This window comes from Lutra lutra, chromosome 8 (genome assembly GCF_902655055.1).
Source record: "Lutra lutra chromosome 8, mLutLut1.2, whole genome shotgun sequence".
In the NCBI taxonomy this organism is placed as follows: Eukaryota; Metazoa; Chordata; class Mammalia; order Carnivora; family Mustelidae; genus Lutra; species Lutra lutra.
This window is the reverse complement of record NC_062285.1, coordinates 59,178,273-59,204,621: the sequence shown is the minus strand read 5'-3', so window position 1 is coordinate 59,204,621 and position 26,349 is coordinate 59,178,273. Positions and strand designations below refer to the sequence as shown.

Below are 26,349 nucleotides of genomic sequence, written 5' to 3'. Positions count from 1 at the left end.
GATCCGGAGCTATGGTCCTTTTCTATAGCTTGCACACCTCTCTGTGACAAGGCTGTGTGGCTCTTCAGGACTCCCCGCTGGCCTCCCAGTTCCACTCTCCCTCAACAAGCCAGAAGGCTTCCTACCCTGGAGGGGCACCAGAGAGAGCTCTAGGACACAGACACATGACCTTAGGGCCCAGGAGACCCAGCAGAGGCCACCATGCCTAACCAAGAGCCAGAACACTAGGCCTGCTTTGGAGCTAGGAAGACTTGGGTTCAGGGTCTGGTACTGGCTATGGGCCCTTACGCCAAATACCTAAATCTCTCTAAGGCTCTGGTTCTTTATGTATGCATTGGGCAATATGAAAGTACTCACCTCACAGGGCTGCCAGAAACAAAAAAGAGCCTAGGTCAGTCATTTACTTCAGTGTATGGTGCACAGCACTTGCTCACTTATTTCTATCATTAACGCTAGAGCTCAAAGCAAAAGAATTCTGAGCAGGGCAAAGCAATCATAAGGCCCTCATGGTTAGGAACAGGGTGAGGGAGCCAGACGATGTGGTCTCAGAATGGTATTCCTTAGTTCCACTGAGGCTAGGAAAAGGAGCTAGAATATGTGAAGCAGACAAGCAGAGTAGCTCCAATCACAAGGGAACGTAAGACAACTCAGAGAGGCTAGAACACTGTCTCTGGGGCTCTTAGAAGACCTCCGCCTGCCTGAAGCCATGGGGGAAGATCACTCACAAAGACCCCATGGATCCCTTCCACTTGCACAGGAGCGTTTTGAGGGCCCAGTGCTCACCCTGGGGGGAGGCGTCAGTGAAGACCAGGTCCTCCAGGCCCTGCTCCATGACCTTGATGATGAACTCTGGCCTCCCGTTGTTCTCGCCGATGGAGCAGCGGTAGCAGCAGCGGCGGTTGTTGGTGCGGAGGCTCCAATAGATGCGTGTGGCCTCATAGCCCACGGGGTAGAGGGCCGTGGCACTGTGGAAGTCGGCCATCTGATGCGGGAGCAGCTGTCCAATGGCGTGGAACACAAGGCCCCCCACACGGAACATGTGCAGCCGCTCTCCCCGCTGGATGATGCTGGCGATCTGCTTCACTTCGTCCCGCTCGATGTAGACCCGCCGGAAGACAGCAAAAGAGCTCAGCTCCTGCTCACAGGGCCCCTTGATCTTGTGCATTGGACACAGCATGGTCTTGTCCTTGAAGAACATGCATTTGGCGCGGATGGCGCAGGCAAAATGGTAGACATTGGGGCAACGCATTCGATTGCAGCTGCTGGTGGCACCAGTGCGCTGGCACAGGGAGCACTTGGTCAGCAGCCCGCGGTGCAGAGCCACCTCCACGTTCATCAGCGCCCCACCCTGGGTCTCATAGACCTCCGTGGACCACAGGGCGCAGTTGAGGTGCACCCAGAGGTCCAGGTCCAGGTTCAGGAGGCGGGCGGGCCCATCAGTGGCCCCATCACCCTCCTCGTGACAGAAGCAGCAGCGCCTCATGTCACGAGGCACCTTGTCAGGCCGCAGGGCCGTGCCGAGCTGTTCCATAAACTCCGCCACTTCCCGCTCATCCTCCTGCCGCCCGCTGCCCTTCTGGATGGTCAGTAGTAGCCGCAGCCGCTTCCAGCGCACCCCCTTCCACTTCTTGAGGCGAGGTGGCCGGGAATCCTCCCCTTCTTCAGGGGGCCGGGCTCGGGGCTTGGGTCGGGCCGATTCAGGTGATGAGGCCAGTGGCAGAGGCGACGGGACCGGTGGCTCAGCCAAGGGTTCAGCGGGGAGTTCTACCAGGGGTTCCGCAGGGGGGCTGGCCGGAGAGGGTGCCAAGGGGGATGGGGGCGGGGAGGGCTCTTCAGGAGGTGGGGCAGAGAGCTGTCGCACATCCAGGTTGGAGACATTACAGGTGTAGCTGTGCTGGGCGGCTGGCTCCGGGGCAGGGCTCTCCTATGGGAGGGGACATGCCCGGTATCATCAGCGCCAGCCCCTTGCGTTGCGAGTCCCCTCGCTCCTCTCACCTAGGGTCCACTCTCCCCAAAGCCCTCCGCCTTCTGTGCCCTAGCCGCACACCCACCCTCTTTTCTCCCCCACACCCACCTGTTTCAGGAGGCTCAAGATGTCCAGCTGGCTTTTGAGGGTATAGCCGGGCAGCACTGCATCAAACTGCTTTAGCCAGTCAGGGCCAGCTTCCAGGCTCTTGCCTCCCAGACCCTTTTCTTTCCCTCCTGCAGAAAGGAAGGGGTCAAAACCTCCCAGCAGCATCCCTCCCTGCAGGTCCTGAGACTTCCTGCCACACTCACCAGGGCCCTCGGCTTCCCCCTTCTTCGGCTCAGTGCCCGGCCGGGCAGGGCTCTCTGGGAACAGCACCTCATAGGAGTTGGGGATCTTCATGCTCAGCAGCTCTGCCACTGCCACCATCACACCATTCAGGTTCTGCCAGGGCAGGGAAGGGGCCAGGAGGACCGTGTCAGCAGCACGGGGCGTGCACTGCCACCACTCTGGTGGGGAACACAACACCCAGAACCCCGCTCCCCGAGTGGCTCGTCAGTACTGCCCTTCTCCCGTGCTTCCTTCACAGCACCTCTCCCAGACTGCTGCGGTCAGTAATGGGCACTCCATGACAAGGGCCCCATGCCCACCAAGTGTAGGAACAACACACCCTATGTTCACCACTTGGGAGACTCACAATACACATTAGCAAACTAAAGAATCTGAGAAGTCCTATAGTAAAGAAACTTGTTTTGTGGTTTCAACTGGGATTTCCAATTTTCTTTGACCACAAAACCCTGTCAACATTAAAAAATAACAAAGAGTTCCACCAAATGTAACTGGGGACATGCTGTCTTGCAGCATTCGTCGCATTCTGTGTGCTCCCCGATTGGCTGACTTGCATCTATCACTGGACTGTGAGCTCTCGGACGGCAGGGACCTCTCATGCTTTATTTACCCTAATCCTGCAGCCTTCAGCCCAGGCGTTCACACACAGTAGGTCCTAGTACATAGTTCTGAGCAATTGAATTTATCCACACAAGCTCCAGGGACTGTCTTCTGACCAGGATCCCTTTGGCCTCAAAGGAACCCCCAGGACACACCTTGGCCGCAGCAGCAGAGACCGTCAGCATGACAGACACCTCACTTCCTTTGCCCTTTTCCCAAGTTGTGGCAGGCAGCTTTCCAGGGGCCTCCAGGTCCAGGGCCCCATAAGGTTTGGTATCTGGGAAGACTGGAATGTGAGAGGGACCCATGTAAACTCCAGCTGCCTCTCTCTCCCAGCCTCAGACAACCCAGCCCTGCCTGGCCCATGCCCAGAGCAGTCTCTACCTGGGATACTGGCCCGAGGAATGATGGGGATGACAGGGGAGAGAGCCCGGTCCTCCTGCTCCCACCGGCCCGAGCCCAGCTGAGGGAAACGGGGGGCCTCCTCCCCCAAGATGCTTTCAGGGGACGAAGCCGGCACAATGCTATCAGGAGAATCGCTGTCCTCATCGCTTTCCATCCTATGGGCCAAAAGTAGACATTTGTTGGTATAGCCTTGTAGACATTCCCTCCCAGATTTAGAAATTAGTAGATGTCATAGCCTTATGTGAAATCTGCCACTGGCCAAAGGAAAAAATAGGCAACCTGCCCCCCACCCCCATTCCTTATCCCCATTTCCAGGCCCACCCCTGTACCTGACATCCTCAGTCTGATTGTGAGGAGGTGTAGGCAAGGCGGCCAGCAGGTCTAGACTCTTCACCTCTGAAGCATCTGAAGGGTAGGAGGGGAGAAGAAAAGTCAGGCTGGTGGCCAGAGCTGACGGGACAATCTGCCCCATGTTTCAGGCCTAACTACTGCAAGACCTAGCTTAGCTCTCATAACCGCTGCTGTCTACCCACCCACCTACCTACAACCCTGGGTGGATGAGCTGTATTTATCGAGACTTTCCCATGTGCCAGGCACTGGGTTTTGTTTATCAACTTTAACAACTCCTGCATAAGAATATTCTAACACCTATTTACAGTGAGGAAACTGGGGCCCACACAAGTCGGTCATGTTACTTAGCGGTGCTAATACAGCTAGATGAATACAGGCACCAGAGAATTCAAATCCACAGCTGACTGTAGTTCTATACCCACTAAGGCACTGTAGGCTGTGCCTCGTGAACAAAAGCCTTCCCGCCACCCGCCTCCTCTGTTGCTCGTGCTCTGGAGCCCTGGCTTCCAACGAATCTGCCCCGAAGAGGGCAGGCCCTTCCTTAGATCAGGTACCCTGTCATGTGCACACATAGGGACACACACAATCCTTCCCGTCTCAAACCGACCAACTTGGATCCCAGCCACCAAATCCTACAGGAGGAGGAGAGGCCTGCTCTGCTCCTGACTTACCCCTCAGCGTCCCTTCAGTATCCCGGGCAGAGGCAGCATCCTTGGGGTGCTCCCCCAGCTCTTCAGATGGGGTGACGCCATTCACCATCTTCTGCTGCACCGATGGGGGTGGGGTGGGGGGCAGCGACGAGGGTGGTGTCGGCGGGTTACTCAGGTTATTCTGGGGGTGGGGTGGGGTGTTGTGTGCAAGATGGCAGAGGGAGAATGACGTAATCTCCTGGCCCCACACGACATCAGCAATTTCCTCATCTTCCACTCCCACCTCCACCTCCCCAAGAACCTCGTCAGCCCCAAAAGGTATTGCCGTTTTTCTGACCTTGGTAAGCAGCTGGGAATAGTAGTCGGGGCCAGTGGGCAGTGCCCCACTTCCAAAGGCCCCCCTCAGCTGGCACTGCCCATTGACCGGGCAGCCACTGCCGAAGGGAGCAAAGAGGCTAAAATTGGCGGTGATGGTAGGCTCCGTTAGGGGCAGCAGGGACAGCTCCTAGGAGGGGCAAGATGACAAGGTTGGAAACCCGCAGTGTGTACATCTCTGCCACCGCACAGCTGGGGGCCAGGGTGCCCCCATCCTGGGATGGGACCAGGGGGCTGGCTCCTGGGGGTCACCTGTTTCAGCTGTTTCAGCAAGGCCTCGCTGGCCCTGACCCCGTCCTCCTTCCGCAGCTTCTTTCGGGAGCTCACCAACCTGTCGCTTGCCTTCTGCACCCGCTTGGGCTTTGGTGTCACAGGCTTCCTTGCTACTGTGTCCTAGGCCAGAAAAACCCACAGTGAAGGCTGCGGTCTTCCTCCAAGCCCCCACCTCTTCTGGGTGAACCACATCTGCTCACAGTGCCCTGGGTTGCAGTCCCCAATCTATCTTCTCCAATCTCTCTAGAGCACTCACCTCTTTGTTGCTGGGGGTACCCTGCAGTTTCTGCTCCAGCCCAGCCAGCTTGCTGTCAATGTGCCCGTTGATCTCAGCTCGCAGCCCCTCGGGCCCCCGCCCAGTGCTGAGTTGCACATTCTTTGCGCGTAGAAGCTTCTGCAAGAGCAGATGCCCAGCCTCTGAGCGGGGGCCTGCCAGCAGGAGGTGGTTGCTGGTACCTGGTGCCCCTACTGGCTCCCCGTTGGCCTCCCTCTTCACCGCCTGGGCTCCCAGGGCACATGGCTCCTCCCGAGGCTCCTGCTTGATGCTGAGATGGGGTGGCTCAGTCACTGCCTGTCCATTCACCTGCTCCAGATGCCCAGGTACCAGGCTGCTCTGATCTGGCTTCCGGGCTTCCACTAGGTTGTCTGGGGGGTCCCAAGGTCCCAGCCCCTTGCCAAAGAAGGCATCCGCAAGCTGGGCAGCAGCAGGTGAGACCCTCCCAGGAGGCAGCTCCAAGGATGGCCCCTGGGGTTTTGGGGTCCCTGGCTGGGTGGGGGGGAGCTGGGCCTCAGAGGGGAGCTGGGATGGGACCAGAGGGCTGGCTCCGGGGGGCTGTGAGGAAGGTCTCTTTGGCTCTTGGGGGCTGGATGGTGGAGGTGTGGGATGGACAGGGCCGAGGACCGGTCCTGCGGCTAAGGCTCCTTGTGGGGCAGGGAGCCGGGGTGGGCCCTGAGGTCGAAGCCCCGCCCCTAACTCCTGGAGAGGGCCTGTCTGGGATCCAGAGAAGCCCCCAATTTGAGGCTGGCGACCCAGGAGGCCCTGGAGGGGAGAGGGCTGGGCCCCAGGCTCCTGGTAGGGTGGGGCCTGGCGCACCGCCTGACTCTGCTGCAGCTGCCGCTGCACGAGGAGTGCCTGTAGCTGCTGCTGCTGCTGCGGGCTCAAGTGCCGCAGCTGGGGGTTTTTGGCCAGGACCCCTTGGAGCTGCGCTCGAAGCTGCCCCATTGTTGGCATAACTCCAGGCCCGGGCAGGCCCGGCCCCAGCGGGAGGCCAGATCCTGCTTTGGCAGGCTGTGGCCCTGTGTTATTTTGCACGGGCCGCTCTAGTCCAAGGGGCTGTTGGGAGCCCAGAAGGTTCTGGGTCATGGTCCCAGGCTGCTCCCCTAAAGGAACAGAGGACTGGGCCAGCAGATGGGGCATGGATGAGGCCTCCGAGGATGAGCCGCTGCCCGCTGGCCCATGGCTTCCCACACCTGCTGAATGGAGCAAGTTAACTTGCTGCTGCTGTGGACCCGGGAGCCTCAGGGGTGGCTGCAACTGTGCAGGGCCAGGCTGTGGCTGGGCCTGCGGTGGGATAAGCAGGAGCTGCGAGTCCCCGGACAGCGAGGGCTTCACCTCCCCAGGTTCGGTGGCCACCGACTCGGGAACAGCCCCTAGGGTTAGCGGTGCCCCCGGATGTGTGGACGGCCCCTCCGTGGCCTCTGGAGGAACAGCCGTGTCTACCATGCTCTGCTCCTTGCCCATCAGGACGGCAGTGCCCAGGGCTCCGGGGCTAGAAAAGTGTTGTGCAGGCTTGGTGGGCATGCCGGGGCCGAGGGGCACCTGCTGCTGCGGTGGCGGTGGCTGCGGCGGAGACAGTAAAGTTCGACTCTGGTTCAAGAGGCCCATCTGCTGCTGCTGCTGCTGCTGCTGCTGCTGCTGCTGCTGCTGAAATTGTTGGAGCTGCTGCTGCTGCTGCTGTTGGTGCTGCTGCTGTTGGAGCTGCTGCTGTTGGTGCTGCTGCTGTTGAAGCTGCTGCTGGTGCTGCTGCTGCTGCTGCTGCTGCTGTTGGAGCTGCTGCTGCTGTTGGAGCTGCTGCTGCTGCTGTTGGAGCTGCTGCTGCTGTTGGAGCTGCTGCTGCTGCTGTTGGAGCTGCTGCTGCTGCTGCTGTTGGAGCTGCTGCTGCTGCTGCTGCTGCTGTTGGAGCTGTTGCTGCTGCTGCTGCTGCTGTTGGAGCTGCTGCTGCTGCTGCTGTTGGAGCTGCTGCTGCTGCTGCTGCTGCTGTTGGAGCTGTTGCTGCTGCTGCTGCTGCTGTTGGAGCTGTTGCTGCTGCTGCTGCTGCTGTTGGAGCTGCTGCTGCTGCTGCTGTTGGAGCTGCTGCTGCTGCTGCTGCAAGGTGGCCATGGGCTGAGTGCTGAGTTTGGGTTGCCCACCATGTGGCATCAGGCCCTGCTGCAGATGGGAAAGGCCCGCCATGGATCCCTGCTGTTGGTGCTGTTGTTGCTGCTGCTGGGCTGTGACCAGCCGGTGTCCCATAAGGCCCTGACCCTGCTGTGCCAGCTGGGGGGAACTCAGCACCCGGGACTGGGTCAGAAGCACCTGTCTGTGAGGACCCTGGGGGCCCAAGGCTCCAGGGTGCTGCTGTTGCTGCTGCAACACTGCCACCTGGGCAGAGCCCAGCATGCCCTGGGGCCCCTGGGGTGGTTGTGGGGACAGTTGCTGGACCAAGAGGCCCGGATGGCTGCTGGGAGGCAGAAGCCCCTGGGGCTTGGGACCCAGAGCTTGGTTTGCTTGTATGCCCAGGCTCTGCTGCTGTTGCTGCTGGACCGCCACCTGTCCTAGGAGGTGCTGCTGCTGCTGCTGCTGTAGTTTCTGGGCTAGCTGCATGCGTTGCTGCTGCAGCTGCAGCTGCCTTTCCTGGAGAAGTCTCGAATCGGGTCCTAGGCCTCGAAGAGCCAGGTTGCCAGGGAAGAAGCCCCCTGAGGGGCCAGCCAGGGGCCCAGCCCCACCAGAATGTTGCTGTTGCTGCTGCTGGGCCAGAGAGGTGTTGAGGAAAGGGCCACCAGGCTGTCCGGAGAGTGTCATGCCCCCTGGGGGCAGGCGAAGACCTGCAGCTTGCCCTCCCGGAGGCCCCTGTGGCGGCTGCAGCCCGTGGCCCGGGAGCAGCTGGCTGGGGAGCTTGGTGAGGAGTCGGGGACTCTGGGAAGGGCTCAGGGCCAGCACGGCTGAGTGCTGCTGCTGCTGCTGCTGCTGCTGCTGCTGCTGCTGCTGTTTACTCCGGTATTCTGCCATGAGGTTGGTGTGCTCCTTCTGCTGCTTCCGGACCTAACACAGGAGAGTCGGGGATCAGCCTGGAGCCTGCCCACCCGTGACCTCCCTCTCCTGGGCTCCTGGTTACCAGGCTGAAGTCTGCTTTCCCTACCTGATCCAGTTGTTTCTGGATCTTGCTCTGTTGCTCTGTAACCAGCTTGAGCTTCTCAGCATCAGCCTCCGGGAACTCACGGCCAGCCTTTTTGGCAGTGCGCTGCTTGGCGCACAGAGCCTTCCGGGACTTGCGGTGCACACCAATCTGCTCCTCTAGCACCTTCAGCTGCATCTGTAGGAGCTGCTGGGTATGAAACAGCCATTCCTCATACTGCCGCTGGTCAGCTTCATCTGGGAAGGGAAACAGGATGTCAGGACCCACAAAAGGGAGATCAGAGTCCCTCCTCCTCCAACATCTGCCCCAAGCCACTCCCATGCACACTCCTCCCCATCCCCATACTCACTGATCACTCCCTGGGCAAAAGTGGGTGGGTTGGGACGAGGCTGGGAGGGGTCACCAGCACTCCGCTCCTGTGGTGAGAGAAACCGCTGAAGGGTCATTGTCACAAATCACGCCCTAAGAAGAGTGGCCCAATTGTGGAAGATACATGTTCCTACTCCCACCCTGATCACTTACCTGGCCACTCCCAGCTGCCACATGGTTCTGCAGATCACTGCCAGGGCCCCCTGAGAGCCTCTGGGCTAGTAGGGACACTTGTTGCCTGGAGTCCGCCAAAACAGAGGGGATGTGTAGGTCATGGGGAAAGTTGAAAGACAAAGAGATGGGACAAGTAGGGAGGGGGACCAGGAAGGAAAGGGGAAGGACTGTTGAAAGGAAAAGTGCCAACCACCCCCCACCTCCCAAGTCTTACCTGTTCATACCAGGTGCCACTCCAATGCTGCCCTGAGCCATCACCTTCTTGATGCCCTTCAAAGCCACCATCTTGGCCTTTGCAATGGGATCAATTATATCTTCTGCTGCAAATTTGTCCAGATCTGGGAAGAGGAGAGCCAAGTAAGCTAGACACTGGACTCAATACTCCACTCTACGTCTGCTATGCCTTCCAACACCTTGACCTCCACCGAACCAAGCAGAACAAAGGAATGGCAAAAAAGTGATGGAAAGACAACTAAGGTGCCAGGCAGCATGGGTGACTCAGCTTTACTATTCACAAGACACATAGCCCTGTTTTCACTTGCACGGTGCTAAGAAGAGATACTCAGCAAATATCTGTAGGGTCAACACATCAATGTCACTTGATTTCTCTGACCCTCAGTTTCCTCCTCTGACAGAGCTCATGATTCCCTACTCTGCCTTCCTCATGGAACTACTGAATCAAACATGACCAAGACTGTGAATGCACCCTACGCCCTAGAAAACATTCTTCAAAGGCAACTACTGCAGCCCCAAAACCCAAGATATGGGCACTGTGCCAAAGTCCTAGATGCCAGAGCTGTTTTGGGCACAACATGCATCACCTCCGGCCCACTTTCGTGCCTGTTCAGGACGCTGGGTAAAAAAGGAGGAATAAGCAACCTCCCAAAACAAAATCTTCCTAAAATCCTGCACATGTGTATTTCTCCACTACTCACAAAACCACCTCTCCATTTTTTAAAGGATCAACCAAACTCCCCCTCCTCGTATTTTGAGGCAATAAAAAAGTTAAGAGGATCAGAAAGCGAGGACTCAGAACTCTCACTCTGTCAGCTGTACGATCTGGGCAAGACACTTAGCCTCCATGCCTGCATCCCTTTCTATAACTGAAGACAACAGCAGTACCTATCTAATGAATTTGCTGTGACTCAGTCAGATAATGGGCACAAAGTACTTGGCACACTGTTTAGCAAACAGGAATTCAATAAATGCTATTGTAATTTGAGATTTCCCACAATCTGGGCCTCCTCTCACATCCTCAAAATCAGGGTAGTGACCACTCACCTCCCGCCACATAGAGTCCACTCCAGCCTAGCCACTCCACTGCTGTCTCCAAACGTACCCACTGGCTCCCCACCATCAGCCTCACGCAAGCGCTCGTACCTATCCAGACTGCTCTGCCCTGCACCATGTCTCTCCAGCTCCTCACCTCCTGGTCTCGCCACAGCTACGAAGCCTTCACTAATCAAGCTCCACACACTCATTCCATTCACTCCAACATCTGAATGCCTGCTATACGCCAAGCACTGTCCCTCCCTTCGCAAAAGCTACACCACCTCTGCCTGCACTGTTAGCATGGCATTTAGCCCGTGCTCTGTGTGTCCCGCTTCCCTTAACTGGGGATTATCTTAGGTCTCCAGCTTCGGTGTCCACTTGGTGGTAACAGTGATCAGCCCTGAGGAGCTAAGCCAGTGGCCCTGGTTGAAGTTACCTGTATCCGGGAAGAAGCTGTTAGCCAGCTGCTGCTGCATGGCCAGCTGTTGAGGTTTCATGCACATGGAAGGTGGCATGGTACCCATGGGCTTCTGTGCCAGCACTGGCTGGGAACTCTGCTGGGGCACCAAGCCTGCCTGCCCCCCATGCTGCCCACTTAGCACATGCCCTTGACTAGACACCATGGCCATGGATGGGGCAAGGCGCTGCTGTAGGGCATGTGCTGGTGGCTGGCTGGGCATCAAGGGTTGGGCCAAGCCTGGCTGTCGGGAACCTCCAAGTCCTAGGGCGAGCTGCTGCTGGGGCCCAGCCAAACTGGGAGAAGAGCCCTCGTGTGGCAAAGACATGGCCTGGGCAGGGCCTGGCGTGGACAGCAAGGAGTGCTGTTGCTGCTGTTGCTGGGCAGGCTGCAGCTGCGCTGAAAGCTGCTGCTTCTTCTGCAGCTCCTTCTTCTCATGCTCCAGCAGGTCCTCGATGAGCAGGGGTAACTCACTGGCTACGAGTGAGCTCTCCATCTTGTCCAGCTCATCCCCAGATGCTGCAGGGCCACTGGGCAATGTCAAAGCCTCACTTTCTAGCTCAAACTTTTCCAGCAGGGAGGACCCTCCTGGGCCACTCAGAGGGCTGGGGGTCAGCAGGTGAGCTGGTGGTCCTCCTGTGGCCCCAAAGGGACCCTTCTCAGTTGTGTGCCCACTGCTGGAAAAGGGTCCTGTGCTCATCCGGGTGTCCCGGATGCCCATCACGCTCTGTGCTGGCTTCAGCCCCAGGCCCAGGGAGGTGGTGGCAGGTGCTGGCTCTACCTTGGGGGTGGTAATGGTGAACTGGCAAGGGGAAGGGTGGCGCCCACCTTCCTCCACCTTGGGCTTCACCTCAGGAAGCCCTGATGCCAGACGGGGCTCACAGGCATCAGTAGCAGGGGGAGGGCGCTCCTCAGGACCCAAGGGTACGGGCTCCACCCCTCGTAGCAGGGCCTCCCGCTCAGCCTTCTCATTAGCTGACTCCACCAGTCTTAGGTGCTCATTGAAAATGTCCTTCTTGTCCCCCGTGTCCAGCTCAGGATCAGTATAGGCCAGCAGATCAAACTCATCCCCGTTGAGCAGGTCATCCAGGTGGGGGTCATTGGTCTCTAGGTTTTCCAGGGTGCCCAGCTCATCATCTCCCTTGGCCACGTCCACACCCAGGCCCAGGTGAGCAAGCTCCTCGTCATCCTCTAGGGCCTTGTGGGCATCAAAGTCATCGTCCAGCTCGGGATCCTCGCAGGGTAACTTCCCAGCTTCCAGGGCCAGAGGAGGAGGGCGGCCAAGCTCAGTGCTTGAGGGGGGGCGGCTAACCAGCTCCAAGCCAGTGGGCAGGGAAGGACCTTTGGTGTGGGGCATTGGGTGGAGACTGTTGCTCAGTTCAGGAACCGGAGGAACTGAGGGTTTCTGTGGGGGAAGGCCAGATACCGCTAGGCCTCGAAGCCCTTCAGGAGCCACTCGGTGGGAGTCCTCATTTACTGGGTAAAAACGGGGTCTCTGAGGGGGCCCCTGACCAGGAAACGGAGCCCCACCGGGTCCTAGTCCTTTCTGTACATTGTGCCGCAACTCAATGAACTGGGCCGGGCCGGCTGGACCAGGTACTGGCTCCCCAGGGCCAGGCAGGCGGGTGGGAATCCCTGCCAGGGAGGAACCTAGGGCTTGGCGGCCAAGTTCAGGCCCAGGAGTTGATGGAAAGCGAGTAGACATGGCAAGTCGCATGGAGGTGGCTGCTGTTGCCTGCTGCTGCTGCTGCTGCTGCTGCTGCCACAGTTGCTGCTGCTGCTGCTGCTGCTGTAAGGGCAGGGACCCAGGGTAGGGTGCTCGCTGATAGAAGGCTTGGGAGCCTCCCACCAGTTGCCTGGAAGAACATGCAGTAGTCAGTACGACGAAATCAGGACGATGAGCTAGAACACGGGCTGCGGGCAGCGGGGAAGGATGGAGTCGCCGCAGTCAGAGGGAACGGGGAAGAAGAGTAAGTGACACCGGACGAGGGTCAGCCACGGGAAAACCAGGGGCAGCACACTGCAGCGGTGAAGTCTGTTCCCTTGCTTTACCCCGAGGGAACCCCCTTGGAGCCTCACCGGTTGTTCACATCCATAGAAGGGGTGGCTGGTGGAGGGGGCCGGGAAAGTCGGTCATCGCTGGGGAAAGCCCCTGGCCCCAGGATGGGGCCACCCAATTTGCTTGGGGGGAGCCCCACAAGGTTACTCTTGTCCTAGGAGAGACAAAGGTAGATGAGGATGGCCACCTTCAGTATCTGGGAACCTCCACCAACCCTTTGCCACTCTACCTACCTGGGTCCCGGTGAAAGGGGTCTGGCCGCGACTCAGCTGCTCAAAGGCAGGGCTGCTGGGCTCAGCACCCCAGCTGCCCGGGGGCCCTACCACTCCTGCAGCTGCCGCAGCTGTCTCCTTCTCCTGCCGCAGGGTGTTGCGCTGGATCTGCTGCCGAATCAGCAGCTCCCGGAGTCGCTGGCGCTGTGCGGAGGACAGACAAGCGGGGTCAGTCCGTTCTACTCCAATCACAGGGCTGCCATAGGGACAGCAGAGGGATGGGGGTGTGGGGGGTTCACTCCCAGATATCCACCCACCTGCCGCTGCTTCTCCAGTTCTGTTTGGCTGAGGCTGGACATGCCCGGGTCCTGGGTACCTGGAAGTTCGGGTGCCGCCAAAGAGCTGCCCATTCCAGCCCCTGGGTCTTCTCGCTTATCGACTGGCGAGGTGATGCCTGCCCGCTGTGAGGCTCCATGGGACAGGTAGGGGAGGGATCCATCGGGTGCAGGTGGCGGTAGGACTGATGGGGGGCGTAGTGGGGACAGCCCGAAGCCCTCTCCTGTGGACCCGCTGCTGGATCCCAGGGGGCTGCCCGATGGGTGGAAGTTCCCTGTGGCTACTGCGTAGTTTGTGCTTTGAGGCTTGCCCAATGTAGGGCCAGGCCCAAAATGGCTGTTGATCCCATGGGGTGGAGGGAGACCAGGCTGAGGGACAGGGGGCTTTAGGGAAGGCTCCCCTACTGCCTGAGGGAAAGTGAAACGCATGGGAGAGGGAGTGCCCACAAAAGCACCCGTCCCAGGGGACCGGGCGAAATTAGGCGGCTGCCCACTTGGGACCTTAGCATGAAGCTCACCTGCCGGCCCTGAGGGCAGGGCTGCTGGGAAGCCCCCAGCCCCCAGAGGAGTGTGGGCTAGAGGACCAGCCTTGAAGGCAACTTCAGGGGGCTGGGGTCGGGGTGGCTTATGCAAGGGGGCAAATGGGTCACGGGACTGAGGGCGTGAGGGTGGACGGGAATAGGGATCAGGGGACTGGAAGCGAGGGGTAACGGGGGATGGGCAAAAAGCCTCAGCAGACAAAGGACGGGGTGTTAATGGAGACTGGGAGCTGGACTGGGACTGGGGACTGGCGGGCACTCGGGAGAAAGGGTCTGAGGGCAATGAGCGAGGGGGCAGGCCACAGCAGCTCTCAGAGGGTGGGGGTTGGGGCCGAGGGGTCAATGGGGGCTGGGCATAAGGGTCAGGGTAGGGGCCAGGGCGAAAGATGTCCGAGTGGCTGGGGGAAGAAGGGGCCAAAGCCTGGGCAGGGGGTGGCTCCTGGGGCCTTAGGCCCAAGCCCGGGCTCTGGGGCTCTACCTGAGATGCCCGAGGGGTTAGGGGGGCTTTGAAGACATCAGGTGCCTTTAACTCCAGGCTGCCCAGGTGGGGGCCTGAGGAAGGTGAGTCAACAAAGCCTAGGTTTGGGGGCCCATAGCTAGGAGAAGATGCCCCGAGCTCTTCCTTCTTCACCTCTAGGGCCTTCCGAGACTCCCCAAAAGGCGGGGGCGACAGCAGGGGCTCAGTAGCCTTGCCTCCCCCTATCCCTGGGCTCTCAGACACAGCCAGGTTGTCCAGTGAGGGGCAGCGGGGCTTGAGAAAGGGGTCAGGTGTGGAGGGCTGGTGTCGGGGGGTGCCAGGTGGGGTAGTGTGGAATTCCCCTGGCTGGCCAGTCCCAGGACGAGACGAGGCGCCCAGCGTCAGGGGCTGCGCGGGGGCCCCAGTCGGACTAGGATAAGGAGGATAGGTAGGTGGTGCCGTGGGGAAGCGGGGATCCAGAGCGTAGGCGGGGGCCAGTCCAAAGGGGTCCTGCGAAGGCACTTGGGCGGGCACCTGGGGTGGGAGCTTGAGGAAGAGCTCACCGGGCGAGTCGGGGCCGGGCACTGTGCCCGCTGGCGGCTTCAGGAACCCATCCGCAGAGGTAGACAAGCCGGCGGGGGTTGTGGGGCTGCCAATGAAAATGGTGGGGGCAGCAGCAGGGGGCGGACTGCCCAGTGCCCCTGGCTGGGGGGGAATGCGGAGATGTAGGGCCGGTCGGTCAGTCTTACGGGCCATGTCGCCCACCTTGGTCTGCTTGTTGATCTGGCTCTCAGCCTGCTACAGGGGGAGACCAGGCACAGAGCAGTCAGGCTGCTGGGGCAGGTGCTATGTCCCCCATACCCTCTGAGAGGTCCCCAGCTACAGGACGTGCATGGCACTGCCTGGCCCAGCCCAGCCCCCACTCACCTTTTGCACCTTGTTGATGCGGTGAGCTGCCCGGTTATCTTTGGCCTTTTGCTGAGGGAGATAGGACACAATCTTAGGCCTACCAGGGCTCAGTTTCATGCCCAGCACCCATTCCTCATGTCCCTCACTCCCTACCCAGAAGGGGATCCCTTCTGGCCCAGTCACTTTGGGAGTGGGGAATTGCAAGAATTGAGGTGAATTTCCCCAAGACACCCCCGAGCCCCAGTTCCCACCCTGACCCAGGCTCCCTTCCGTCTAACCAGGTAGGGGGCTTTGTCAGCAGCTGGAACTTTCCTCCAGAGCTTCATGATTTGTTTGCAACGGCTAGACCAGTCTGAAGGGCAGAAGTATCTCATTAGATGAGACCTGGCAGGTGACCCCTGTGCCCACATTACCAGGTGGTTTCCCCTGCCCCTATCCCATGTGTACCTGGGTAATCCTGCTTGAGGTTGGGAAAGTTAATGTTGGCATAGAGAACAGGCGAGATGGTGGAGAGCTGGCCCAACTCCTCATCCTTCTCCCAGCGCTGAAGGCTCCGCTGGTTATAGGAGAGCCCGTCGCCCTCACCCTCCGTGGTGGGGGTGGTGGGGGTGGAGGGCGTGGTGCCCCCCGAGCCTGTCCAGGGGCTGTCTGGCTCACCGGGTTCCGGGCTAAAGAAGCCCCCGCGCTCCCTGGGGCGCAGGGGCAGAGAGTCACAGAGGGCAGGGATGCCAAGCCCCACACCCAGACAAACTGCCTAGAGCCCCCAGGCCACTGCCCTGCCCCTCCCCCACCCAGAAGGGTCACTAACTAAGGAGCAGAGGGAAATGTTGCTACAGTAGCACGAAGGAGTCCAAGGTCTCCTCCCTAGGCATGGCCCCAGTGGGACGGAAGGGACAACAGGGACTGCCTACCGAGGTTAAGCACAGATACCAACCTAGAATCCAGGAATGGGGACTGGCAGAGGCCCGGGTAGGAGTCCATTGGGCTGCTGGAGGGGAGACTGCCCAAAGGGAGTCCACCTACAAGAGGCACAGGATCAGAGAAAGGGAGGAAGAGGCCCATCCTGGGGCAAGCTTGCCCAAACCTGGCCACCCAGTCTTCACACCACTCCCATCCACATCACCTTGAAGGAAGGGTCTCTGCAGCGGTGTCCGGCTGCCGTCTGGGCCAGGGGTCCCACAACCCAAATGCTGCTCTCGTTCAGAACCCAGAACATCCTTGAAGAGCTGCTGCAGGTCCTTGGATTCCATCTTGGGCAATTCTGTGGGGGGATTGATAAAGGATGCCACTGAAGAAGACTAAAAATTTGAGGGAACACCACAGGGCTACAAAAGGCCATGGTCAGGGAAGGCGCCCAAGACTCCCACCAAAGAAGTTGTGCAGATGGCAGTCCCACAGGTAGGACCTTGTCCTTCTCCTACAGAAGACCCTTACCCATGAACAGAGTAGGACATAGCCTCACCTTCCGTGGGAATTCTATCTAAGTCAGAGCTGAGCATCCCTTCACCCGGAGTGCCTGGCTTCTCGGGGTCACTGGGTACTGGGGATGCCTTGACGCCTCCATCCTCAGGTCCTGCAATTGCCAGGACGAACCCATCAGCCAAGGACAGTGCAGAGGCCCCAGCCTGGCCACCCTGAACCACAGAGGGCAGGACACAGCTGCCAGCCTCCAACCCAGGTGGTGCTCAGTGGCAAAACCAAGACAGGACACAGTCCTCCTAACAGCTCTCACCTGGTGTATCAGCCTTGCCCTCAGGGCCTCGGGATTCTTCATCTGCAACATCTGGGCCATCATCTCCTATGAGCAACAGACCCCACTCCAGTCAGAGATGCCCCACACCTGGTGCCCAGAATGGGCCTCCAGCTCCACATGCCAGGGCCTAGGCCCACCCTCAATTTCAGGAGATAAGCCTGTGCCCTACCAGATTCCCTCCCAGCTCCCAAGCACAGGGAAGTGGGATCCCTTCAGACCACCTCGCCTCCACATGACTGACCTTTCTGTGAGGTAGGGAGCTCCTTCCTATCTGAGCCTCCATCCCCCTTGGCTTTGGGGGTTCCTAGTCCAAAACTTGGCCGGCCCACCCCAACTGCAAAAAGGGCCTTTCGGCTCAGGTCCAGCAGCTCCTTCCCAAAGAAAGCTTCCTGCAGGAGAAGTAAGGGAAATAAGCTTCTTCACGGTCTATAGGGCGGGTGCTCCCCTCCCCCCACGGAGCCTCAGACCCACCTGCAGATAAGCGGGAAACATGTCTTCCAGTTTGCTCTTCTTGCGCCCTCGCCGCTGCTGCTTCTTCTTCTCATCCCCGTCAGCTAAGTTCTGGTCCACGGGGCCCTCAACAGGCAAGTCTACAGGCATCACTGGGAATAGAAGGGCGGTGTCATCCCTCTCAGGGGCTATGAGGCATGTTGCTCCTCACTTGGGTGAGGGATGCTCTCTGCCTACTCTCTCCCCAGTGGAGTTGAGCCCACCAACCTCTCGGCCCTTCGTAAGCCCTCACCCCCTGGGCTTCCCTGGCAGCGCTCCCTAGTCCCTGTGATCCCCACCTTCTCCCAGACCCCACTGGAGCCCTCACCCGTCTCACCCTCGTCGGGCTGCCCATCCCCACTCAACACCTCCGCCTGTGCAGCAGGCCCCTTTTTCACACGTGTGTGAGATTTCCGCTGTCGCACCATGAAACCACCGATGCCTGTGAGGAGGCAGAGCAGAGACTGAGAAGCTGCGGGAGACCTGGTAAGCTCTCTCTCCCCATGCACCTTCCCCATCCCAGGGCCTCACCAGGCCGATAGGGTTTGCGTTTGCGTTTCTTGCTTTCCTCGGTCTCCTCTCTGCCAGGCTCCACATCAGGGCTGATGGGGCCTTCCAGCTTCATTTCGCATTCCATGTGCTCCACGCCACCTATGGTTGGGGACGAGAAAGAGACACGGAGGGGGAGAGAGAGAGAGAGGAAGATCAGAGGAATGGACCCTTTTAACTTTGTCATCCTGTCATCCAAGAATACAGAACCCGGGCCTTGCCACAGAGCCACCTGGCAAGACCAACAGTCGCTTGAGGGGGACTAGAAGTAGCAATGATGCCCCACCCAACATCCCACTCTCCCAGGCATGTTCCTGATCCTTAGCCACTCCCTGGGATCCCCCAGCCTGACCTTCACCCTTCAGCAGCTCATCAGTGTCCAGGTCCCCATCCTTCTTGTCATCAGGGCCGAGGGCATCCGAGGGCTCAGAGCCCTCCAGCCCTGCCTCGCCTGGAAGGCCAAGCCGTCCTCGCCGTTGGCGCCGCTTGTGCAGAGGGGACATGGTCAGGTTACGCAGCACGGCCATGCCTGTTTCTGTCAGCCACACACCCTCGAAGCGGAAGTACTGAGGCTCTGCACAAAGGGGAAGACCGCATCACCCCTGGATGGAGGCCCCAGAGAAACCAGAACTCCCAGTTCCAGCCTAAGTCCCCAGCTGGGACAAAAGCAGCTAAAGACAAATCAAAACCAACACTGGGGTGTGAGGGCTGGAGAGACAGGCCACCAACGCGTGCCAGCTGTGGCCCAAGTTCTCCCATCAGTGACCCAGAAGGGTTCACAGGCTACTACAGAAGCCTGACTTTGCTCATGACTAACACTAGTTCACCAGTATATTCTCTAGAAGCCTGGGCCTGCAGAATGCAGCACATGGGGCCCTGGATGCCAGGAGCAGTGCCCACATCATGACGGAGGAGGAGACGGCCCCAGCCTCCTTCCTGGAGAAAAACAAGTCGTGTTCTGTGCTCTCTGGAAAAGAGATTCTGGCAGTGCAAAGGCCATGTTGCCTAGTGGAATGAACTCTGCCTAGGAAAATGGAAGCCTTGGTTCTCGTCCTAAGTTAACCACTAACCTACTGGGTTGATCCTGGGCAGGCCATTCAACCTCTGAGGATCTTAGTTTCCTCCTCTGAAAATGAGGAGATGAAGCTGGGGGTGGTGAGAGCCAGACCAGACAGTGTCTGGGTCTCCTCTGGCCTTGGCACTTAGGATTTCTGGGACTCACCTGGCTCTTTCACCTTCATAGGCACCAACTCTGGGGGGGCAACAGGCACTGTGGAAGAGACAGGCAAACCAAGGCCGCTTGAAGCCCTGCCCCAAAGCAAGGCAGCCCTGCCCTGACCTCTTTGCCCCTCTCCCCAGCACCTGGCACTCACCAGCAGGCTTTACCACATAGGGCTGGCAGGAGACACAGTCAAAGCCCTCATCAGCGGCTTGCTCCACATCGTCTTCTGTGAAGAGGCTCTCGCAGCCAGCATGCATCCACCTGTAGGAAAGGAGACAGGAAGCAATAAACGTAGACCGCGCAAGGAGGAGAACAGGGAGAAGGCCTCTATGAGGCAAGGGGGCACCCTCACCGTTCACAGTGGCGGCACTGGATGAGCAGATCCTCTTCCACATATGGGGCGTGACAGATAGGGCAGGTCACCAGGCTGGCGCAGGGCCCACAATGTGTGTAACTGTTCTGCCATTCACAGTGGAAGCCAGGGGAGGCGGCCCCACACTGCATACAGGACACACACCTGGCGATAGCAGATACACAGACCTTCAGCGCCTAAGCTGCCCAAGGCAACCAAAGGCACTGAAGCAACCAGCCCCCGGCTTTCTACACCCAGGCTCTGTCATGTTAGCAACATCCCAGCCCTCCAGCATCTCCAGCCCCGGCCCCTCAAGAGCCCAGGCCTCCTTACCACTTGCACTTCCAGCCACCCTTGGGTACGGTGAGCAGTGGCGGGTCCAAGCAGTATGTGTGGTAGCTAATGTCACAGTCATCACAGAGCAGCAGGCGTGAGGGGTCCGAAGCTTGGCCACACACCTCACACACGATGCACTCCACACAACGCCAGCCCTTCAGCAGCATCACCTTGGTGATCTGGTATACGATATAGCAACTCCTCAGAGTAGGACACACAAGACAGGACAGACCGCTCGGGGCGGGTGGGACTTGCCATGGGAGGGCTGAAGGACCTCAGGGCTCATCTCAGCACAGGAAGGCCATGCCAAGCACACTCGTCCCCAAAAGCAATGGTTCTAAACTTAGGCTCCTGGGGATCGCCACTGATCAGAGAATAGCCTCACCCAGCCATTGCCTCATGACCATCTCTCACTAGCCAACTCTCCAGAAAGACAGAAAGACTGTGGGTAGAATCAGGTTGTATTTCCCCCAATTTTTCTTAAACATTTAGAACCTACCACTGTTAAAAGTTAATGAATGTTAGCAGTGAACAAGTTCTAAATTAACAACAATGAAAACCCCAAAACAAGTGATCCCACTTGGGTCAAAAGCAGTGCTTTCTCCTTGTACACACGTGCTTCTGATTTTGATTTTATACTTTATCTCCAGGCCATATCACGTTTCCTATTAGTAAAGCTCTCACAGCTTATACAATAGATTAAATTATTCCAGTAAATCATGGTCTACCACTGAGAAACTTAATAAAGACCACCATGATTTCCAGAGTACTTTGCCCCATGATGAGTCTGATAACCACTAGTAACTGGTAAGTAACTTCTATGACCAAAAGCCACCTTAAATAGTGTGACCACGGGGCACCTGGGTGGCTCAGCGGCTTAAAGCCTCTGCCTTCGGCTCAGGTCATGATCCCAGGGTTCTGGGATCAAGCCCCGCATCGGGCTCTCTGCTTAGCAGGGAGCCTGCTCCCCCCCCACCCCCAACCGCCTGCCTCTGCCTACTTGTGATCTGTCAAATAAATAAATAAAATCTTAAAAAAAAAAGTGTGACCAAAGGACGCCTGGGTGGCTCAGTGGGTTAAAGCCTCAACATTCAGCTCAGGTCATGATCTCAGGGTCCTGGGATTGAGCCCTGCATCTGGCTCTCTGCTCAGCAGGGAGCCTGCTTCCTCCTCTCTCTCTGCCTGTCTCTCTGCCTACTTATGATCTCTGTCAAAATAAATAAATACAATCTTAATAAAGTAAAATAAAATAAAATAAAAATAAATAGTGTGACCAAGTGTCAACTCTGCTCAAATTTAAAAAAAAAGAAAAAAGATAGTGTGATAAGAACCGTGGCCTAAGACGAGAAGTAACTGACTCCATTCCCTAGCCCAGGCCTCTTGGGCCTTGAACTCACCTTGCTGTTGACACAGTAAGGGTGATAGCACTGAGAACACTGGGAACAGGCAAGAAGGTGGCCCTCTGCCCCACGGCCAAAGCTGCCACATACCACGCACATGTCCTAGAGAAACACACAAAAAAACCCAATGACCTAGTCTCCTCATCTCAATCAGTCCCAGAGACCAACTACAACATTAATCTGAAAGGAGGGAGTCCCACACCCCATCATCAGACACTTAGCCATCACCAACCTATTCCTTCCTAGCATGCCTTGCTCATCTGCCCATGACCATGTACCATTTGAATTGGTACATCCTGACATGGGTAGAAGGAAGGAGAAGTAAAAGGAAGATAAGAAAGGTAAAGACTAGTCAAGATGAGAGAGTAGCATATCTGACAAAAGTCTATGAGCTCTGAGATAACTCAGGTGAGAATGTACGTGAACCTCCCTTAACCATAAGCTTCAATAAGGCAGGTACCATTTCTTGCCTTTTTCACTGCTATACCCCTTGCTATCCTAGCTCAGTGCCAAGCTCAGAGAAGAAACTAAAGAGAAATTTGATGGATGGACAAACAAATGAGCACCATGATCCTGATTCACTGTTTTCTCATTAGTTCACTATCCCCAGAGAAGCAGGTCCTTGGTTTGGTTTTCCTCATTTATCCTCACACCGCAATACGCACACCCACTGCTGGGTCGGCCAGGTCTCAGTGCTGAGGACAGGACACCAGACAGGTACGGTACCTGCATGAGGACAAACTTGTCTGTGTTGGAGAAGAGAACCACAGTATTTTGCATGGTGTCGTCATCGTCGTCTTCCTCCTCTTTGCTGGGAGAGCTATCGATATCAGCAACCTTACAGGCAGAGAGTTGTGGCAAGTAAGGCAGCTGGGTCTGGCCCCGCTAAGCTGCTTTCCCCTTTGGTGTTGGGGGAAGGAGGTGTGAACCTCTGGCTAAGATGAAGGCCAGGAGCCAGGACTAAGAAGCAGAACACCCTAGCTCCCAAACCGGGCCTCAGCCTGACAGCAGAGATTTCAGAGAAGCCTGGGGGCCGGGTGGACAGAAGGAGCACAGGCAGAGCTGGCCAGGCCCTAGGCTAGCAGGTAGGTAGGTGAGCGTGCAGGGGACTGGCAGGGTGTTTAAAGGGTGTTTAATCCTGAAGGGGCCATCTGAAGCATGTTTGGGAAATGGGAAACCTCTCCTTACTACCAGAGTCTCAATGGAAGAAGTAGTTGATTTTAGCCGGGCCCGTCCTCTCCCACGTCCTCCGTGTGCTCCTCCACGAGGCCGGCGTCTACCTGGGAAACTACTGCTGCGACCCTGAGTGACGGAAGAGGATGATTACAGCAGCAAGTCAGGAGCTTGTCATCCCACAGGGTGTTGGTTCCATGGGCTTGGGGGGCGGGGAGAGAGGAAAGGAATGGACAGAGCATGATAGGTGATAAGGCCCAGGAGTCCCGGTCTGGGCAGGGGAAAAGCCAAGCTCTCAGTCAGCAACAGGGAGGTAGGTCCGGCTCAAACCATTCCCCTGTCCCAAGGAGAAAGAGTGGCCAACATGGCACAATGAGAAAAACAGTAGCTAGAGAGACCTGAATTTCTAGTCCTTACTCTCCTACTGGGTAACCACAAACCTGGACAATTCACCTCCCCCTCTATCAGTATTCCTCTTATAGAAGTTAGAGAATGAACCAAAGGATCTCTGAGAGTCTACGATTCAATAAACCAGGTGGGAAGCTAACAGTGACGCAGGACCACACCCGAGAGTGGCATCACACTGACCACAACCAGCGGCCTCTCACCTGTTTGATGCGGGAACGAGCTGGGGAGCTGCGCCGCCTCCCCTTGTCCCCCTCGGCTTTGCCTCCGCCAATAGCTGTCCCGGCATCACACAGTAGCGAGTCATCAGTCTCTGGCAGCGAGTCAGTACAGAGCCGCAGGGAGCCCTCATCTCGGGCTGGACTAACATCTGTAGATACCCCCAGCTCCATGGACAAGGAGCCGCCCCCCTCGGGGTCGGGAGAGCCTAGTAGGGGCTCTGAGCCAGGAAAACTGGCACTGGCATCACCCTGGCTCAGATTAGAAATCTCATTAACAATGTCGGATTTGATGAGAGTGGGTGGGGTAGGGGCCACTGGGACACGTGGCTCCTCTTGCTCTTCACAGGGTGAACCCTGCCCTGCCTGCTTGCCTTCTGGGCCATAGACCTCCATAGGGGTCACAGGGGCCAGCTCCTCGGGGTCCAGGAGCACAGGGGAACCCTTAAGTTCACTAGCCAAGCTGCCAGGGGTCTGTCCAGCCTCTGGCTGTGAACCAGTCCCATCCAGGGGGACTGTGTCTTCCCCCAGACCAGAGAAGTCATCCAGAGGTGGGGCAGGGCTGGGTGCAGGGCAGGACAGGTTCCCCATGGGGGAGGGGAGAGGACTAGTAGGGCTGGGTTCCAAGGCTGGACACTCAGGCTCTGGGACTTTCTCAGTCTCCATCTCATGTGGCTCAGCCTCCTCTGAGACCTCCACTGCCTTCTCCATGGGACTCAGTGGGGAGGGAATGGACAGTGGCAGAGCAGGAAGAGAGCACTGGGAAGGAGGGGAATTTGGGGGAGGGGGGGAATGCTGCAGGAGTGGAGAACACCGAGAGGGAAGTGGCTCCATCAGGATGGGAGAGGCTGGTCCCATTGGGGAGCCTGGAGATGGGGGGAGGATCATAGGGGGTACAGGCTCAGGGTCAGTGCAGTTAGCTTCTGGTGGGGGGCTGATGGGCGTCTCAAGGATGGGGGCAGCCAACGGCGACTCAGGGTCACTGTCCCCTTTGGCACCAAAGGGGTACTCTAACTCCCCCAAAGGAGACAGAGCCGGCGGGGCCACAGCTGTGATAATGGGTGAGAGCGGAGGAGGAAGAGGATCTGGAAAGAAAGAGAAAAAGAGAGGCTCTTAGATTAGATGTGCCATAAAGAATTAAGACTGTCCCAGATAAGGGGTTACTAACATCCCCTTACCTGGTGGCATCAGCTGAGGTGACAAGGATGGCTCCCCGGACACCTGCAACTCCTCCGGTAGGGGGGACAGAGGTGGTTCCCCAGGCTCAGACAGGGTTGGCTCTTGAAGCAAGGGGGATAAAGGTGGCTCCCCAGGTGGGAGGAACAAGGGCGATTCCTCAGGTGCAGGACATAGGCCTGGCTCCTCAGGGGGCTCTTCAGGTCGAGGGGACAGGTGCGGTTCCTCAGGTCGAGGGGACAGGCGTGGTTCCTTTGTCTGAGGGGACAGGCCCAACTCCTTGCACCGGGGGGACAGGCGCAACTCCTCAGGCCGGGGGGACAGGCGCAGCTCCTCAGGCCTGGGGGACAGGCACGGCTCCTCAGACCCAAGGGACAGGCGCAGCTCCTCAGGCACAGGGGACAAGCATGGCTCCTCAGGCCGGGGGGACAGGCGTGGCTCCTCAGGCCGGGGGGACAGGCGTGGCTCCTCAGGCCGGGGGGACAGGCGTGGCTCCTCAGGCCGGGGGGACAGGCATGGCTCCTCAGGCCGGGGGGACAGACAGGGCTCCTCAGGCCCGGGGGACAGGTGCAGCTCCTCAGGGGCAGGGGACAGGCATGGCTTCTCAGGCCGGGGGGACAGACGCGGCTCCTCAAGCCAAGGGGATAGACACAGCTCCTCAGGCGCGGGGGACAGGCATGGTTCCTCAAGTACAGGGGACAGGTGCGGCTCCTCAGGCTGAGGGGACAGGTGCGGCTCCTCAGGCAGAGGGGAGAGGTGGGGCTCCTCAGGCAGAGGGGAGAGGCGGGGCTCCTCAGGCCGGGGGCAGAGTCGTGGCTCCTCAGGCAGTGGCAACAGGGATGACTCCTCTAGCGGTAGGGTCACAAGTAAGTCCTCCGGGGGTGGAGAAGCAGGCGAGTCGTTAGGAGGCGGGGAAGTGGGTGAGTCCTCAGGTGGTGGGAATAGGCGTGAAGCCTCGGGTGGAGGGGACGTAGGAGACTCCTCAGGTGGTGGGGACAGGGGAGATTCCTCAGGCGGTGGGGACAGGCGTGACACCTCAGGCAGGGAGGACAGGCATGATACCTCAGGCGGGGGGGACATAGGTGAGTCTTCAGGTGGTGGGGACATGGGCGAGTCCTCGGGTGGTGGGGACAGACGTGATGCCTCAGGTGGTGGGGAGAGGGGAGACTCCTCCGGCGGCGGGGACAGGGGTGATTCTTCAAATGGTGGGAACAGACGCGATGCCTCAGGCGGTGGAGACATAGGTGACTCTTCAGGTGGAGGAGACATGGGTGACTCCTCAGGAGGTGGAGAGAGGCGAGATGCTTCAGGTGGTGGGGAAGTGGGCAACTCCTCAGGTGGGGGAGAAAGGGGAGACTCTTCAAATGGTGGGGACAGGGGTGACGCTTCAGGCGGTGGAGACAGGGGTGTCTCAAGTGGAGGAGACGGGGGTGACTCCTCTGGTGGAGAGAACGGTGACTCCTCCAGAGGAGAAAAAGGTGATGATTCAGGTGGAGGAGACAGAGGAGACTCCTCAGGTGGTGGAGAGAGGGGTGATTCCTCCGGTGGCGGGGACAGGCGCGATGCCTCCGGTGGTGGGGATGTGGGCGATTCCTCAGGTGGAGGGGACAGGGGTGACTCCTCAGGTGGGGGCAGCAGTGGCATCTCCTCGTTTAGGGGGCCCTCCAACTGGGGCTCAAGTTGGGCCCCTGCTCTCCCTGCAGACATAACACACTATGTTCCCACCTAGCCCAGCTCCACTGCACAGAGTAGGCAAAGCAGACACCACCCCTTGCCACAGAACAGACAGGAATCACTTCCAGGGACCTGCAAACACCACTCACCTAGTGGTTTGGCTTCACAATGCAGGGGCCCCGGTTCCTTGGGTTGCATGGAAGTCATGTGCCCACCCTTTGGCTGCCCTTGGCATGCGATGTACAGAGCTTCAGGCTCATCAGTGGGGGTATCGCCAGGCTCTGGGGGTGAGAACCTGCAGAGGGTACAGGGGAGCAGACACCACAGCTCTTGTCAACTCTCAGTCCCTAGAGAGCACCCTGGAGCGAGGTGTGAATCCTGTGGATCCTACTGCCCACCTTGGGGCTCTCCTCTCAAAGTCACATGTCCCCTGCAGATCTCAGTACTTCTAAACCC

At 58.4% G+C, this 26,349-nt stretch overlaps 1 protein-coding gene across 1 annotated transcript in view; it reads right to left on the bottom strand.

The window, feature by feature from the left end:
• The window catches only part of KMT2D (lysine methyltransferase 2D), a 39,890-nt gene that overhangs the window by 5,718 nt on the left and 7,823 nt on the right, over positions 1 to 26,349 (bottom strand). Inside the window, exons 10-50 of the mRNA XM_047741731.1 lie at positions 26,043 to 26,188; positions 24,222 to 25,916; positions 23,029 to 24,128; positions 22,436 to 22,549; positions 21,974 to 22,084; positions 21,245 to 21,349; positions 19,845 to 20,026; positions 19,512 to 19,676; positions 19,311 to 19,420; positions 19,160 to 19,207; positions 18,290 to 18,511; positions 17,920 to 18,039; positions 17,726 to 17,830; positions 17,371 to 17,501; positions 17,141 to 17,288; positions 16,879 to 16,944; positions 16,609 to 16,719; positions 16,270 to 16,407; positions 16,081 to 16,165; positions 15,594 to 15,835; positions 15,425 to 15,498; positions 15,165 to 15,215; positions 13,224 to 15,035; positions 12,928 to 13,110; positions 12,715 to 12,848; positions 10,615 to 12,491; positions 9,121 to 9,244; positions 8,886 to 8,970; positions 8,713 to 8,779; positions 8,367 to 8,599; positions 7,133 to 8,269; positions 5,225 to 6,895; positions 4,948 to 5,088; positions 4,658 to 4,825; positions 4,342 to 4,501; positions 3,649 to 3,724; positions 3,299 to 3,474; positions 3,070 to 3,200; positions 2,278 to 2,410; positions 2,075 to 2,202; positions 784 to 1,924 (exon numbers count right to left, since the gene is read on the bottom strand). Coding sequence (XP_047597687.1) covers positions 784 to 1,924; positions 2,075 to 2,202; positions 2,278 to 2,410; positions 3,070 to 3,200; positions 3,299 to 3,474; positions 3,649 to 3,724; positions 4,342 to 4,501; positions 4,658 to 4,825; positions 4,948 to 5,088; positions 5,225 to 6,895; positions 7,133 to 8,269; positions 8,367 to 8,599; positions 8,713 to 8,779; positions 8,886 to 8,970; positions 9,121 to 9,244; positions 10,615 to 12,491; positions 12,715 to 12,848; positions 12,928 to 13,110; positions 13,224 to 15,035; positions 15,165 to 15,215; positions 15,425 to 15,498; positions 15,594 to 15,835; positions 16,081 to 16,165; positions 16,270 to 16,407; positions 16,609 to 16,719; positions 16,879 to 16,944; positions 17,141 to 17,288; positions 17,371 to 17,501; positions 17,726 to 17,830; positions 17,920 to 18,039; positions 18,290 to 18,511; positions 19,160 to 19,207; positions 19,311 to 19,420; positions 19,512 to 19,676; positions 19,845 to 20,026; positions 21,245 to 21,349; positions 21,974 to 22,084; positions 22,436 to 22,549; positions 23,029 to 24,128; positions 24,222 to 25,916; positions 26,043 to 26,188 — 14,846 coding nt within the window. The remainder of the gene's footprint in view (positions 1 to 783; positions 1,925 to 2,074; positions 2,203 to 2,277; positions 2,411 to 3,069; positions 3,201 to 3,298; positions 3,475 to 3,648; positions 3,725 to 4,341; positions 4,502 to 4,657; positions 4,826 to 4,947; positions 5,089 to 5,224; positions 6,896 to 7,132; positions 8,270 to 8,366; positions 8,600 to 8,712; positions 8,780 to 8,885; positions 8,971 to 9,120; positions 9,245 to 10,614; positions 12,492 to 12,714; positions 12,849 to 12,927; positions 13,111 to 13,223; positions 15,036 to 15,164; positions 15,216 to 15,424; positions 15,499 to 15,593; positions 15,836 to 16,080; positions 16,166 to 16,269; positions 16,408 to 16,608; positions 16,720 to 16,878; positions 16,945 to 17,140; positions 17,289 to 17,370; positions 17,502 to 17,725; positions 17,831 to 17,919; positions 18,040 to 18,289; positions 18,512 to 19,159; positions 19,208 to 19,310; positions 19,421 to 19,511; positions 19,677 to 19,844; positions 20,027 to 21,244; positions 21,350 to 21,973; positions 22,085 to 22,435; positions 22,550 to 23,028; positions 24,129 to 24,221; positions 25,917 to 26,042; positions 26,189 to 26,349) is intronic.